Source organism: Oryx dammah, unplaced genomic scaffold (genome assembly GCF_014754425.2).
Source record: "Oryx dammah isolate SB20612 unplaced genomic scaffold, SCBI_Odam_1.1 HiC_scaffold_2, whole genome shotgun sequence".
NCBI classification, from domain to species: Eukaryota; Metazoa; Chordata; class Mammalia; order Artiodactyla; family Bovidae; genus Oryx; species Oryx dammah.
The window spans coordinates 12,912,853-12,925,817 of NW_024070186.1; the positions used below are offsets into that span (position 1 = coordinate 12,912,853).

The 12,965-nt window shown below is 51.8% G+C and overlaps 1 protein-coding gene across 1 annotated transcript; it reads right to left on the reverse strand.

The window, feature by feature from the left end:
• Positions 1-343: 343 nt before the first annotated feature.
• On the reverse strand, positions 344-5,531 carry LRRC3 (leucine rich repeat containing 3). Its single transcript, XM_040232103.1, has 2 exons — positions 5,385-5,531; positions 344-4,701 (listed from the first exon to the last, which is right to left on the reverse strand). Exon 2 carries the CDS (start codon positions 4,563-4,565, stop codon positions 3,783-3,785), a length of 783 nt encoding a protein of 260 aa, XP_040088037.1. The 5' UTR covers positions 4,566-4,701; positions 5,385-5,531; the 3' UTR covers positions 344-3,782.
• Positions 5,532-12,965: the final 7,434 nt, after the last annotated feature.

Genomic DNA, 12,965 nt, shown 5'->3' on the forward strand with positions numbered 1-12,965 from the left:
TGCCCGTGGTGCTCCCGAGGGACCCCAGAAGCAGTGCCAACAGCCTCCCTGGGCAGGAGGGAGGATCCTGACTGTAGCTGCTGTCAAGGGCCTTGAAACAGACTCTCCCGTAGGCAACCTCAAGCCTCCATCATGACGTCAGCTGGCTCACAAAATTCCTAAAGCGTGACAACTGGCCATCACAAGCCGGTCCAGCCGTCCAGGCAGGCCCAGCACCTACCACACCCCATCCTGACCCGGCTCTTCCAGCCCTCGGCTTGTGGGGCTGGCAGCTCCAGGACTTGGCGAGGTTGGCATGAGGGCAGGTCAGACCTGGTGGGGTCACCAAGCGGCAACAACGGAGTCCACTCCAGCAGACATGAGCTCAGAGGTTTATTGAGGGTTCAAAGACAATAGGGAGGACAATGAGTGGAATTGGGTTTGGGGCTAAGCTTCCAGGTAACCACCGCAGGCTCCTGCCAAGAGTCCAGACCATTCCACCTCCTCCATGGTCCGCCGGACCTGCTCTCCAGACTCAGGCTAGGATCCTGGAGAACCCGCTGCAAGGGAGCCCAGGGAGTGCCGGGCAGGCAGGTGGCCAGCAGGGCGGGTGCACAGTGCCGCCCCAGGACGGTGCTCTGGGAGTGCCCCCGGCCTGTGCCCACCATTGCTGCTGTGCCCACTGGAGGTTCCGGGAAGGTGGCTCCATGCCAGGGACAGCCTGTGTCCCAGTGGCTCTGCTGGGGGCTCACAGTACACCTGCTCATTCCCCACTGCTGGACCACCTGAGAGAGCCTGGGGTCCCAAAGTCCAAAGAGGACTGTCAGGGCTTGTCAGGAGAATGAAAGTGTGGGGATCCCTGCCTAGGGTAAGGATCAAGGTCAAGGGTGGGGCTCTGGTTTCCAAGGGGACTGTCCATGCTGAGGCCGGGGACCAAGCCAGCACGAAGATCCACCCCAGCCCAGAATGGTGGGCAAGCGGATCGGGCTCCTAGGGGGCTGCCTCTCCCCTTTCCTCTGCCCTTAGGCCTCCCAGAATCGAGACCCCAACTCCTGTGAGAAGGAAGACAGGCCCAGCTGAGGTGGCTGTCGGGCCAGTCTGCTCATGCCACCCCTCAGCCCCATAAACTCCCCCAAAATCATCCCGCCCTGACCCCCAGACCCTGTGAAGAGCTGCCTCCCAAGGAAGGAGGGGCTTGGTGGACAGGGCTGAGCAGGGTTGCATGCAGATGGCTCTTTGTGGACTGACTGTGACGAGAGCTGGGGTCCACCCACGCCCCACAAGGGCTGCTGCCTCCCTGCCACCTGACTGAGGCCCCCTCTTTGCCACGTCCCCACCACTGTCAACACCAGTCCCCTCGACTGGACTGGCCGGACCCTGGGCTCTGCAGAACCAGGAGGCAGGCAGATGCTTCCTCAGGGTGCTGAGGTGGGAGGCCAGTCCGAGGGCCCCTGGAGGTGGTGGGGTGTCCAGGCTCACACATGGCACCAAGAGATGCTGGGTGTCATCTGCAGGAGTCCCTTAAGGAGGGGAGGGACAGACAGAGAAACGAGGGGGCAAGGGGCGAGGGGAGGGCTGGGTTCCCAGGCCAGGGCCTACGGGGGCTCCAGCGAGCAGGAAGGAGTTTCTGCTCCTGGGAGTGGGATCCTGGTGGTCTTGGGAGGGAGGTACCCTCTGCCAGGAGACTGCACAAAGGCTGAGAAGCCCAGAAAGGCCAGGAGGGCCTGGTAGCCCCCTGCTGCTGGGCTCAGGACAAGAGGGCCCTTCTGGGGTGCTCTGGGGTCCTGGGCTCACTTCCTCTTTCCAGCTGTGTGGAGAAGAGCCAGCAGGCCCACACCCGGGGGAAAGCTGGCAGGGCACTGGGTGCCAGGCAGCAGCAAAGGATGAGGGAAAGCCCTGCGTGTGCCCCGTGTGTGCCCAGAAGAGCAGCTGGGGGCGTGAGGCTCTGGGCTGATTCCGGGTGAGAGCAGCGAGGAGAGGCCCTGGAGGTGCCCAGGCTGACTGGCCCCTGCAGGACCTGAACTGAGGCAGCAGGACCCTAGCATCTGTCCCCACCTCCATCCAGGCCTCAATTCCCTCTCTCCTCCTGACCCAGGGACTCAGGGTCACGTCCACAAACCTTTTGTGGCAGGACCCCTCCCTGCTGTGTGCACCCCGGGATGGATGCGGGAGGGGGCCCAATTCATCCAGGGACCCACGGAGCCTGTGTCCCCCGGTCAGTTGGCCCACACTCACCTACACCCATGGCGTCTGTCCCACAAGTGGACTGACTCAGGCTGGTTGCTTGGCTTTAGCGGTCACTAGAAGGATGGGCAGGCCATCAGTTTCCTGAGGACTGGGGTCATTCAGAGCATCATCTGAGCCCTGCCCTCCACCCCCGCACCCTAGTGGGCAGCGGGCAGAGAGGCGCCCACCCCACGCTCAGCACGGAGCCCCCTGTTCACACGGTGCTTGCTGTGCCCCCAGCAAGGCAGGTGGGGCGCTGGGGCGTGGATGAGGGTTGGCATATGCTGGTCATTTTCTCTTTAACGCCACAACTGAAAAGTCATGACCTTGCTCAGATGTGCTTTTCAGGTTTCTGCTGCCGCTTCTGGTCCCTCAGCTGCGAGCACTGCGTCTATGCATCAGCGCATAAATGTGCTTCCTGTGGCCGGTCACGCGACGCTTTCCCAGTACAGACCTTCATACACCTTTGCCCTTCCTGTCCTTTATACCTCAGATCCACGAGCAGTGTACCCCTAGTTTGCTCCCCCTTGAAATATCTGAAGTAGTTTAAAATATAAACACTCATACAAAAAGGCTGTTAAAAAATAAAACTGGAAAAACACAGTTAGGGTACGTAGGTGGAGGTAAGGTCTACCCTGAACATGAATTAGATAGGAAAACCGAGCGGTAAAGTCGCTCTGAGATTCCTGGCAGCAAAGCTGAGAAGGAGAGAGAGAGTTCCTGTTCCTGGAGAGAGGAAGCAGCCCGCCTTGAAGCATCAGACATTGGTCTTCCCTTTGGCTCTCAACCACTGGAAAGGAGCTGCTTCGGTGAGTAGAAAAGCAAGGCACGTGGCGACCCCCGATGATGGGCTCCCTGGCGGGACACAGCCCGAGGGGCGGGAGTCCGGCAAGGCTACCCTTGTCTGGCTGCTGACACGGCTTCCCATGAGCCTCGCTGGATCTGTCTCAGGTCCTCTCCGAGGTTTAATTATTTTTTTGGGTTTTGATTTTTTTTTCCTTCTCGCTGGACTGAAATTTGGTACATGTTACTCTTAACAAACACTCTGAGAATAAACAAGAGTTGTTCAAAGGTTACACATTCCACTTACCTCTCTAGAAAAACCTGGTCTCTACCACTTAGCTCTGCAGGGAGCCTGTGGTCAGATGTGTCTGGGACATACTGGGGAAGCAGAGGTGAACCAGCTCCACAGTGTAGATGACCTGTAGCTTCAACTGACAAGCTGCACCCCACCTCCTTGGGGAGCCTCACTCACGGGCAGGCACTCTTTTGTCCCTGAATGCTTGTCGACCCTATGGGCACCCCGTGGGACAGGCTCCCAGAGTGGAAGGAACACATCAGATGGACTGTCTGGCTTTATGTCCTGAATGGACCACTTCCTGCCTCAGACCTCCCTTTTCTCTGAGCCCATTTCCCCAACCATCAGTGGGTCAGATGGATAAACTGCTGGACCTGAAGGAAAATGCTCTGTGGGAGTGGAGCACTGGGCAGAAGCAGCCGCGTCACCAGCTCCCTGAGGGACACCAGGGGCAGAGCCAGTCCCATCTGCCACGGCAGCAGCAGGAAGCGGGTGGGCACTAGGGCGCAGGGCTGGTGGGGTCCTTGGACACGGGGGTGCTGGGCAGGGACTTGAGGTACTCCAGGTGCCTCCTGGCATCCTCCTGGTTCTGTCGCACGTAGTACACAACATAGGTGATCACCATGGCGAACCAGCCGAACATGGTGACCAGCATGGCCACATCGGTGGTCTTGTGGTGGACGCTGCAGAAGCTGACGCCAGAGTCGAGGGCCTGGATCAGCGGCTTCCCCACGTACTCCTCCTGCACCGAGGTGTGGCAGGCGATCTCGTCCACTGAGTCGGGGTCCAGCTTCAGCTCCCACAGGGCCTCTTGCAGGGCGCACTCGCAGTGCAGCGGGTTGTGCGCCAGGCGGATCTTGGCGCTGAGCTTGCCCAGTGCGTCCTTGGGGATCCTCCGGAGGCGGTTGTGAGATAGGTCCAGCAGCCTCAGGCCCCCAGCTAGGCCTGAGAAGGCGGCAGGGCCGATGGTCTCAATGGCGTTCTGCGACAGGTCCAGCTCTCTCAGCTGGTGCAGGTGCTGGAAGGCCCCATTGGGGATGCGGGCGATCTTGTTGGCATCGAGCTTCAGGAGCACTGTGTCTGCGGGGATGTCCTTGGGGACCTCCTGCAGGCCCCTCGCGCTGCAGTGGACAGCCACCGCCCCCGCATGGTCAGGGCACTGGCAGTTTTGTGGGCAAGAGGCACCTAGCCTCAGGCAGAAGAGCAGGAGCAGGCAGGGCCCTCCTGCAGGGACCGGCAGGGAGGAGGGGCTTTGTCTGCCCATTGGGCCCATGCTGACCATCTGGGTACAGACAGGATGCTGCTGTCACTCAGGGCTGCAGGTTACATGCTGCCCCACGGCCTGGTCGTCGATGCGCAAGGACCATCGCGTAGATGTAAACTCTCCTCCCTCACATGCCTGGTGTCCTCTTTTGGCTCTAAAAGAGAGGAGCGATCAGCACTGCTGGCCGTGGTTCGGCTGGGGACCTGAGGGCACACTCTGACTTCCAGACACTCTTGACCAGAGGGGGTCTCTGTGATTTACTGCCTCCTGCCCTGGACACACCCACCGCACACCCTGGGGGGTCAATGGCTTGGACAGCAGCAGGTAAAGGGAGTCCACCCCTTTCTATCAGCTCAAGGCTGGAAAGCAGAAAGACTGGGGCTGCAGGGTTTTCTTAAGAAACTGGAATGTAGGGGTGATGGTTGGCGATGCCTGAGAACCAGGCGGGCAGTCTCATCGCCTTGGGGCTAGGCTGTTGTCAGAAGAAGCTCAGCACTTTGCTAATCGTGACAATTCCTTTGACAGTTATTAATATTAAAGCTCTTCTCTGTCGGTCCTATTGGGAACAACTACCCGCACCGGCGCCTTTTATTTCAATTATGTTTGAAAAAGAGAAAATAAGAAAAGAGAAAAGCCAAGCCCTGGGCGCGCGGCCCGCGCTGGGCGTGGAGTTGCGGGGCCGCGCGGGGCCTGGGCAGGCGGGGCTCGGGCCCCGGGGACCCCGGATATTGGACATAGGGACCCCGGGGCCCCAGATCCTAGGGACCCCCGGGATTCCAGGGAGGAGGATGGACGGGGGCAGGGTGTCCACGCTCTGGGGTAGGGCGGGGCCTTTACCTGCGCGGCCGCGACAGGAGACTGCTGTGCTTGAGGATCCCTGCCGCTCGGAGCCCGACCCTGCGCCACGCCCGAGAGCGGCCGCTATCCCGAGGCCTGAGCCCACGTCCGCGGCCGCTCGGGAGACACGCGGCTCGGCCTGAGCTCGTGGGGCGGTGCCTGCGGGCGAGAGGCGGGGCGGGGCGGGCCTGGGCGGGGTCTGGGGGCGGAGCTGTGGTACGGGGCGGGGCCTGAACGACGCAGGGCTTGAGGCTTAGGGGCGGGGCATGGGCGGAGCCTGTGTGCAGGACGCGGCCTGGACAACGCGAGTCGTAAAGACGAGGGGCGGAGCCTTGGGAGGGGCCGTAGAGGCTGCACGGGGCGGGGCATGGGGGCGTGGCCTGTGGGAAGGCGTGGAACAGACCTGGGAGCAGGATTTTAGATGGGAGTGTGTCTCTTAGGATGTGGGCGGGGCCTTGGGGGTGATAGAGCCCCGCCCCTGCCCAAGTCCAACCCTGCCCCTGGCCCCCAGGTTGGGGACCATGAAGGCGATGGAAGGGATAAGGTGATGGGGAATGGAGGTGCCAGCAGGGAGACTGGAGACCCTTGGGTCAGTGCGAAGACCCTGCTGAGCCTCCCTCTCAGGTCTGTGCCAGCGGCAGCCAAAGCGTTAATGGGGTTAGGTCTCCGTCCCCCTGAGTCTCTTCCTGCCTACCCCCCATATCCGTACTCCCACCCCTCCATCCCGCGTCTTAGGGCCCTTGCATGGGCATTCCGAGGAGCGTAGGGAATGTGGGGATCGAACCTTTTAAACTCGACCTGAGCCATTCTTAGGGTTTTTTTTTAAATGACAACTTGATTGTGGTGTAATTGTTATATGATCAAACACATATTCAAATTTGATGTTTTGACGTTTGTATACACCCGTGAAACCATCACCACAAAATACTTCAAAGTTTCACCTTTTCAATCCATCCCCTCTGATGCCCATCACCAGGCAAGCACAGATCCACTCTGTCACTAGATCGGTTTGCATTTCCTGTAATTTATATAAATGGAATCATAGATATGTACGTTTTGTCTAGCTTCTTTCACTCAGTGATTACTTTGGGTTCACCAGGTGCTGGTGCATTTATCAATGGTTATTCCTTTTAGTGCTGAGTAATGAGGCATTGCATGAATGTTCCACAGTTTGTATATCCACTCACCTGCTTGTGGAGTTCTGGGTTGTTTCCAGTTGTCTGCTATTACAACCAGAGCTGATATGAACATTGTGTACAATCTTTGTTTGGACAAATACTCTTGATTTCTCAGATAAATATCTAGGAATGGATTGTCTGGCTCTCATTGTGGCTTATGTTTAACTTCTAAGAAACTGCCAAAAAGTGAGTGTACAATTTTACATTCCTGTTCTGTGTATGCTCCAGAGCAGCACCAGGACTTGGTTGGTCACTGTTTTTAATTTTAGAGATTCTAATAAGTGCGTAGGAGTACATTTCATTGTGGTTTTAATTTGTATTTCACTCAGAACTTGAATGTCTTTATCTGTTTGTTTGCTGTCTATCTTCTTTAAGGAAGTGTTTTGTTCAAATCTTATACCCTCTTTTAATTGAGTTGTTTTCTTATTGTTGAGTTTTGAGAATTCCTTATGTATTCTGGATACAAATCCTTTACCAGACATGTGATTTGTATATATTCCTCTGATTCTGTGGATTGTCTTTTCATTTTGTTAAAAGTTTTTCAAAGAGAAATTTTTAATTCTGATGAAGTTCAATGTATCAATGTTTTCATTTTTATGGCTCATCCTTCTGGTGTCATAAGTAACAAATCTTACATATTGCACTTACAGTTTACATTTGGTGTGAGATACGATTTGAAGTTTATTTTTTGTACAAATATATGTCTAGTTTTCCAGGACTGTTTTTTTTTTTTTAATGATCCCTTTTCTACTGAATTATCTTTGCATCTTTGTTGAAAATCAGAGGTCTGTATTTGTATGAGTCTATTCTGTATTTTCTATATTCAGTTGGTCTATTTGTCTATTTTTATGCAAATGTTCCAAGCTGTCTTCATTACTGAAGCTTTACAGTAATTCTTGAAGCCAAGTAATATAAATCTTCTAACTTTTTTCTTTCATAAAGTTCTTTTGGTCATCCAGGACCCTTTGCTTTGCCTCATGAATTTTAGAATCAGCTTGACAAATTCTACCAAAAGAGTTTAGTGGGATTTTGTTTAGGATTGCCTTGAATCTACAGATCAGTTTAAGAGAATTAACATCTTGACAATATTGAGTATTCCATTCTATGAACATGGTATATCTTCTCATTTAGAGCTTCTTTTATTTCTTTCGTATGTGTTTTGTAGTTTTTGGTTTCACACATCTTTTGTCAGATTTATCTAATTTTTTAATGTTATTGTAGATGGTATTATAAGTTCAATGTATCTTTGTTAAAAGCTAATATATGGAAATAAAATTGGCACTTGCATACTGATCTGGATTTTACTAAACTCACTTATTAGTTACTAGAACTAATGAGTAGACACCCTTTTAGTAGACACCTTGAGATTTTCTGCATACATCAACACAATTGTGTTATCTATAAGTAAAAGGAGTATTACACTTTTCTTCCCAGTCTGAATGTCTTTTACTTCATTTTCATGCCTAATTGCACTGGCTAGAGCCCTAGTTCAGTAATGAAAAGGAGGAGTGAGAGCAGATATCTTGTTCCTCTGGACCCTAGGGGGGAACATTCAATCTTTCACCATTAGGAATAATGTTGACTGTAGGGTTTTGTAGCTGTCCTTATCAGTATAAGGAAGCTTCCTTCAATTACTAGTGATTACTTATTTTCCATCTACTTGCTACTTAATAATTGAGGGAGGTGTACTGAGGTTCCTGAGATCTGTCTGTTACTCCTTGGAGTTCTATCAGGTTTTTGTTTCATGCATTTTGAAGCTTTATATTCAGATTAGTATGTCCTCTTGATTAATTGACCACTTTATCATTATGAAAAGAGCCTCCTTATCCCCAGATTCTTTGCCCTGAATTCTACTTTTCTGACATTAGTAGCCACTCCAACTCTCTTTTTTGATGGATTAACATCAAAAGATGAGTTACCTTCCTCCACTCTTTTTGCTTTTAACTTCCTGTGTCTTTTAAAAAAAAATTATTGGAGTGTGGTTGATTTACAATGCTGTGTTGGTTCGAGTATACAAGCAAAGTGAATCAGTTATACATATACTTATGTCTTTTTTTTTTTTTTAAGAATTCTTTTCCTCTATAGGCCATTGCAGAGAACTGAGTAGAGTTCCCTGTGCTGATTAAATTGGGAGATTAGGATAAAATAGGTAACTAAATGTGCTGAGGGGACTACAGAGGATGAGAAGTTTGGATTGCATCACCAACTCAATGGTTAGTTATCTATTTTATATATTATAGTGTATATCTGCATAGTTATCTATTTTATTCTAATCTCCCAATTTATCCCTCCTCCCTCCTGTGTCTTTATATTTAGTTTCCTTAAGGATTTCCATAGATTCAAAGTATCATCCTCAATATATTTATGAACTGCAAAGGGAGAAATAATAGATTTACAGTGAAGAAACACAGCAGAAACTACCTTATATACGTGACTAAGGTTAATATCAGTAACAAGACAGGCTGGCATCAGGTAGCTCCTGATGCATGGACTGAGAAAGATACAACATCACTTCTGTGGTATTCTTGCCAAAAAGGCACAATCTCTTTCCAATCATAAGGACACACCAGACACACCCAAATTGAAAGGCATTTTACAAAGTGACTTATCAGTTCCAAAATGGAAAGATGATAAAAGATGAGAAAAGACTGACTCACTGTAACAAACTGGAAAAGACTAAGGAAAAATAGCAGCTGAATGGGATGTGGGGTCCTAGAATAGACCTGGGCACAGTGGGAAATGGGGTCACACTAAGTGGTGGTATAGGTGACATCCTGGCTCCGGCCACCCACATCCTCGGGGTGATGAGCTCCTGTCTGTCCCATTTCTGCCCCATTTGTCCCTCGGCTCTGTTCCCTTTCCCTCTTTTCCTACCCTCTTTTGGACTGTTTTATGAGCCCATTTTCTCTGTGTAGTTAACTCTTAGCTGGGACTCTGCTCTGTCGCTGGTTGCTTTAGGGTGTGGTATTGACTATCATTTCTCATCACAGTCCCCAGGGGTCACGTCAGCTCACCCTACCTCCCGAGTAGGGTGGGAGTCCTGAGGGCATGCTCTCCCCTGGCAGTGTAGTGGCCATGCGGTGGACGTCTACATGTGTAGGAACCCCTCAAATCTTACTGTCAAGTGTCTTTTAAGAGATTAAAGTAAGATGAGCTATGAAACTGCTGCAATGTTTTTATTATATAGTAGATTGAAGTGAGGAGCCCCCAAATTATGAATATGTTAAATATTTAAGTTAAACAAATCAATGTGATTATCACCCAAAACTACAGTGTGGGTGTGGATACATCCTGACATTATTATGCAGTAGGGGAAGGGCCAAACACTCAAGAGTTCCCTCTGTGACTTCTCTTCATGGAAAGTTCCAGAATAGGCAATACGCCTCGGTGGCAGAGGCGGGAAGGGGAAGGGGCTCGAGGTGGGTTCTGGGCCTGGGTGTTCTGTGTCATGATCTGAGTGCTGGTCATCAACATCAGTGAAAAACCCTCCAAGCTGCTAGGCTTCAGATGTGTGCAGGTAACTGAGGGCATGTAATTCCTCAGTAAAAGAAAGCAGGGATGTGCTGGCTATGTGTGTGTGTTCACAGGTGGTCACACATGTGGGTGGTGAACACAGCAATGGATGGATGGGTAGATGGACCCATTTAGGGCATGATGCTGTCCTCCTGGTCCTCATGGGCTGGGGCTTCACTGGATGATGACATCAGAGTCCCTGCAGCAGTTGATGGCAGCCAGCCAGGCCCAGGCCACAGGGCCCTGTGAAAGCCTGGCTCACTGTCCACTCTGGACCACAAGTTTGCTCTCAGAAACACCAGCAGCCTTCCGATGCCATCCTGGCCACATGGTCCGCCCACTCACTGTAGCTGCCCTCATAACTGTAATTGGGCTCCAGGTCGATTATCTCATCCATTTATCCGCCCAGAATCCAGGCCTCCTGACCCAAGGGACAAAACACGAGGCTCCCACTGGTTAATTGCTTCCCCGTTTGGCAGGTTATTTTGCTAGTGAGGGCTGCGTGTGTCTCCCTGGGGATGAGCCGGGAGGAGCTGCAGCCACAGCAGTGGGATGAACAAACATCCCAAGGTCCAGACGCTGCCTCCCCAGGCAGAGGCCTCAGAGCAGCCTGGGACGGGCCCTTCTGGGGTGTGGCCGGCTGGCTTAGTGTGTGCCGACACCTTGCTCTCCCACCTTCCCATCCACTGTGCCCAGCTCCACCCTTAGCAGCCCTGGCTTCCACTCTGACCCCTGCTGGTCCCAGTTCCTGTCCTCTCCCAGCTGAGGGAACCCTAAGCCAGAACCCTTGGCTTGCAGTGCACTGCTGACTGCAGCCTGCTCATGGGCAGGGGCTGGACCCACTCAAAGAGAGAAAACCTAGGACCCCCGGCAAAACCCGCTGCCCAGAACCACACAGGCAGGCCTGAGCTCGCAAAGAGCCTCCATGGATGGACTGCCAATGGTAAAACTATCCTCAGCAGCTTGGGCCATTCTCAGCTCCTTCTAAGCCCCCCAGATTCCTGGATCTCCCGGAATTCCTAGATTTCTGGGCCTGAGCAGCACCCCCACCTACAGCACCCCCACTTCCAGTAGATCTGGGAATTCCACAGCAGTCTCTCCTGCCCTGCGCCAGTACACACACCCACTCCCCTGGTCTCTCACTGTTCCTCTTGTCCAAGTGTTGTTGATTTTGTTGCTCTTCTTCAAGAATTGAGTTTTGAATATATTCACCATGCCAGTTCTTAATTTTTCCCTCTTTGGTTACATCTGATTTAGTCCCTGTCTGAGCCCCTGTCTGAGCCCCTGAGCCTCTGTTGATTCTGTAGCTATTTTTTGAGCTTTTTGAGCCATAAACTCAGATAATTTACTTTCACTCTTGATTTTCAAATAAGTGCATTTAAGGTCTTAACTGTTCCTTTCTAAAACTTCCAGCCACATCCCTGAGGCTGTTTCTTGGACCCTCTCATTGTCTTGTTCTAGCTGCCCCAGTGCAGGTCTCTGGCAGAGGTAGAGGGCGTGGAAACACGCACAGCCCCCCGACTCTGGGCATTCCCTAAGTGGCACCCAGCCCGCAGGTCTCTCTTGCTCTGAATCCTAGGCAGTGGGGTGCCCTGGACCTAGTTAGTGCTCACCGGAAACCCAGGGCCAGCGACTGCTCTGCCCCTGGAGACACGGCCCCTCCCCATTGGTCCTCTTGCCCAGGAAACTAGATGCAGAGTAAGGACAGGATCCAGAGTAAGGACAGAAGCCCCCATCCACGAAGGGCTGAGGGTGGGAGTGGGGACCAGTGTCCTGCCCTGGATACCACTTGGGCTCCCTCCCAGCTGGTCAGGGGACCAGTCAGTCACTCACATCCCAGGCAGACACCTGGGCCCACCTAGGTATTTCCTGTCCTCTTCCGGTGCATGGCCGCCTCCTAACAGCACTCTTCCGGTGCTGTGGGTGGAGTGTGGCTGCAGTGATGGAGCTGCCTTGGGAAGTTGCTGAGACCCCCTTGGTGGTGTGATGGACGCTCACTGCTGTGAATATTCCATGTCTGAGAACCACGTGTCACCTCTGGACCTTGTTGTTGGGGTGGGTACACAATCACACACACACACCATATAACGTGCGTACATAGATGTGTATGTTATACATCCTTTATTATACAAATATGTACTATACATATTGTACCCAAGTAAATATATTGCACACAATCTATATACAGACAAATATGTGTGGAAGTGAGACATAATGTACATGTATAACACGTATTTATATATTAATACGCACATGTATTTATAAATACACACCACCCTTATGGCAGAAAGTGAAGAGGAACTAAAAAGCCTCTTGAAAGTGAAAGAGGAGAGTGAAAAAGTTGGCTTAAAGCTTAATATTCAGAAAACGAAGATCATGGCATCCGGTCCCATCACTTCATGGGAAATAGATGGGGAAACAGTGGAAACAGTGGCAGACTTTATTTTTTGGGGCTCCAAAATCACTGCAGATGGTGACTGCAGCCATCAAATTAAAAGACGCTTACTCCTTGGAAGGAAAGTTATGACCAACCTAGATAGTATATTGAAAAGCAGAGATATTACTTTGCCAACAAAGGTCCATCTAGTCAAGGCTATGGTTTTTCCAATGGTCATCTATGGATGTGAGAGAAAGCTGAGCACGGAAGAATTGATGCTTTTGAACTGTGGTGTTGGAGAAGACTCTTGAGAGTCCGTTGGACTGCAAGGAGATCCAACCAGTCCATTCTGAAGGAGATCAGCCCTGGGATTTCTTTGGAAGGAATAATGCTAAAGCTGAAACTCCAATACTTTGGCCACCTCATGCGAAGAGTTGACTCATTGGAAAAGACTCTGATGCTGGGAGGGGTTGGGGGCAGGTGGAGAAGGGGACGACTGAGGATGAGATGGCT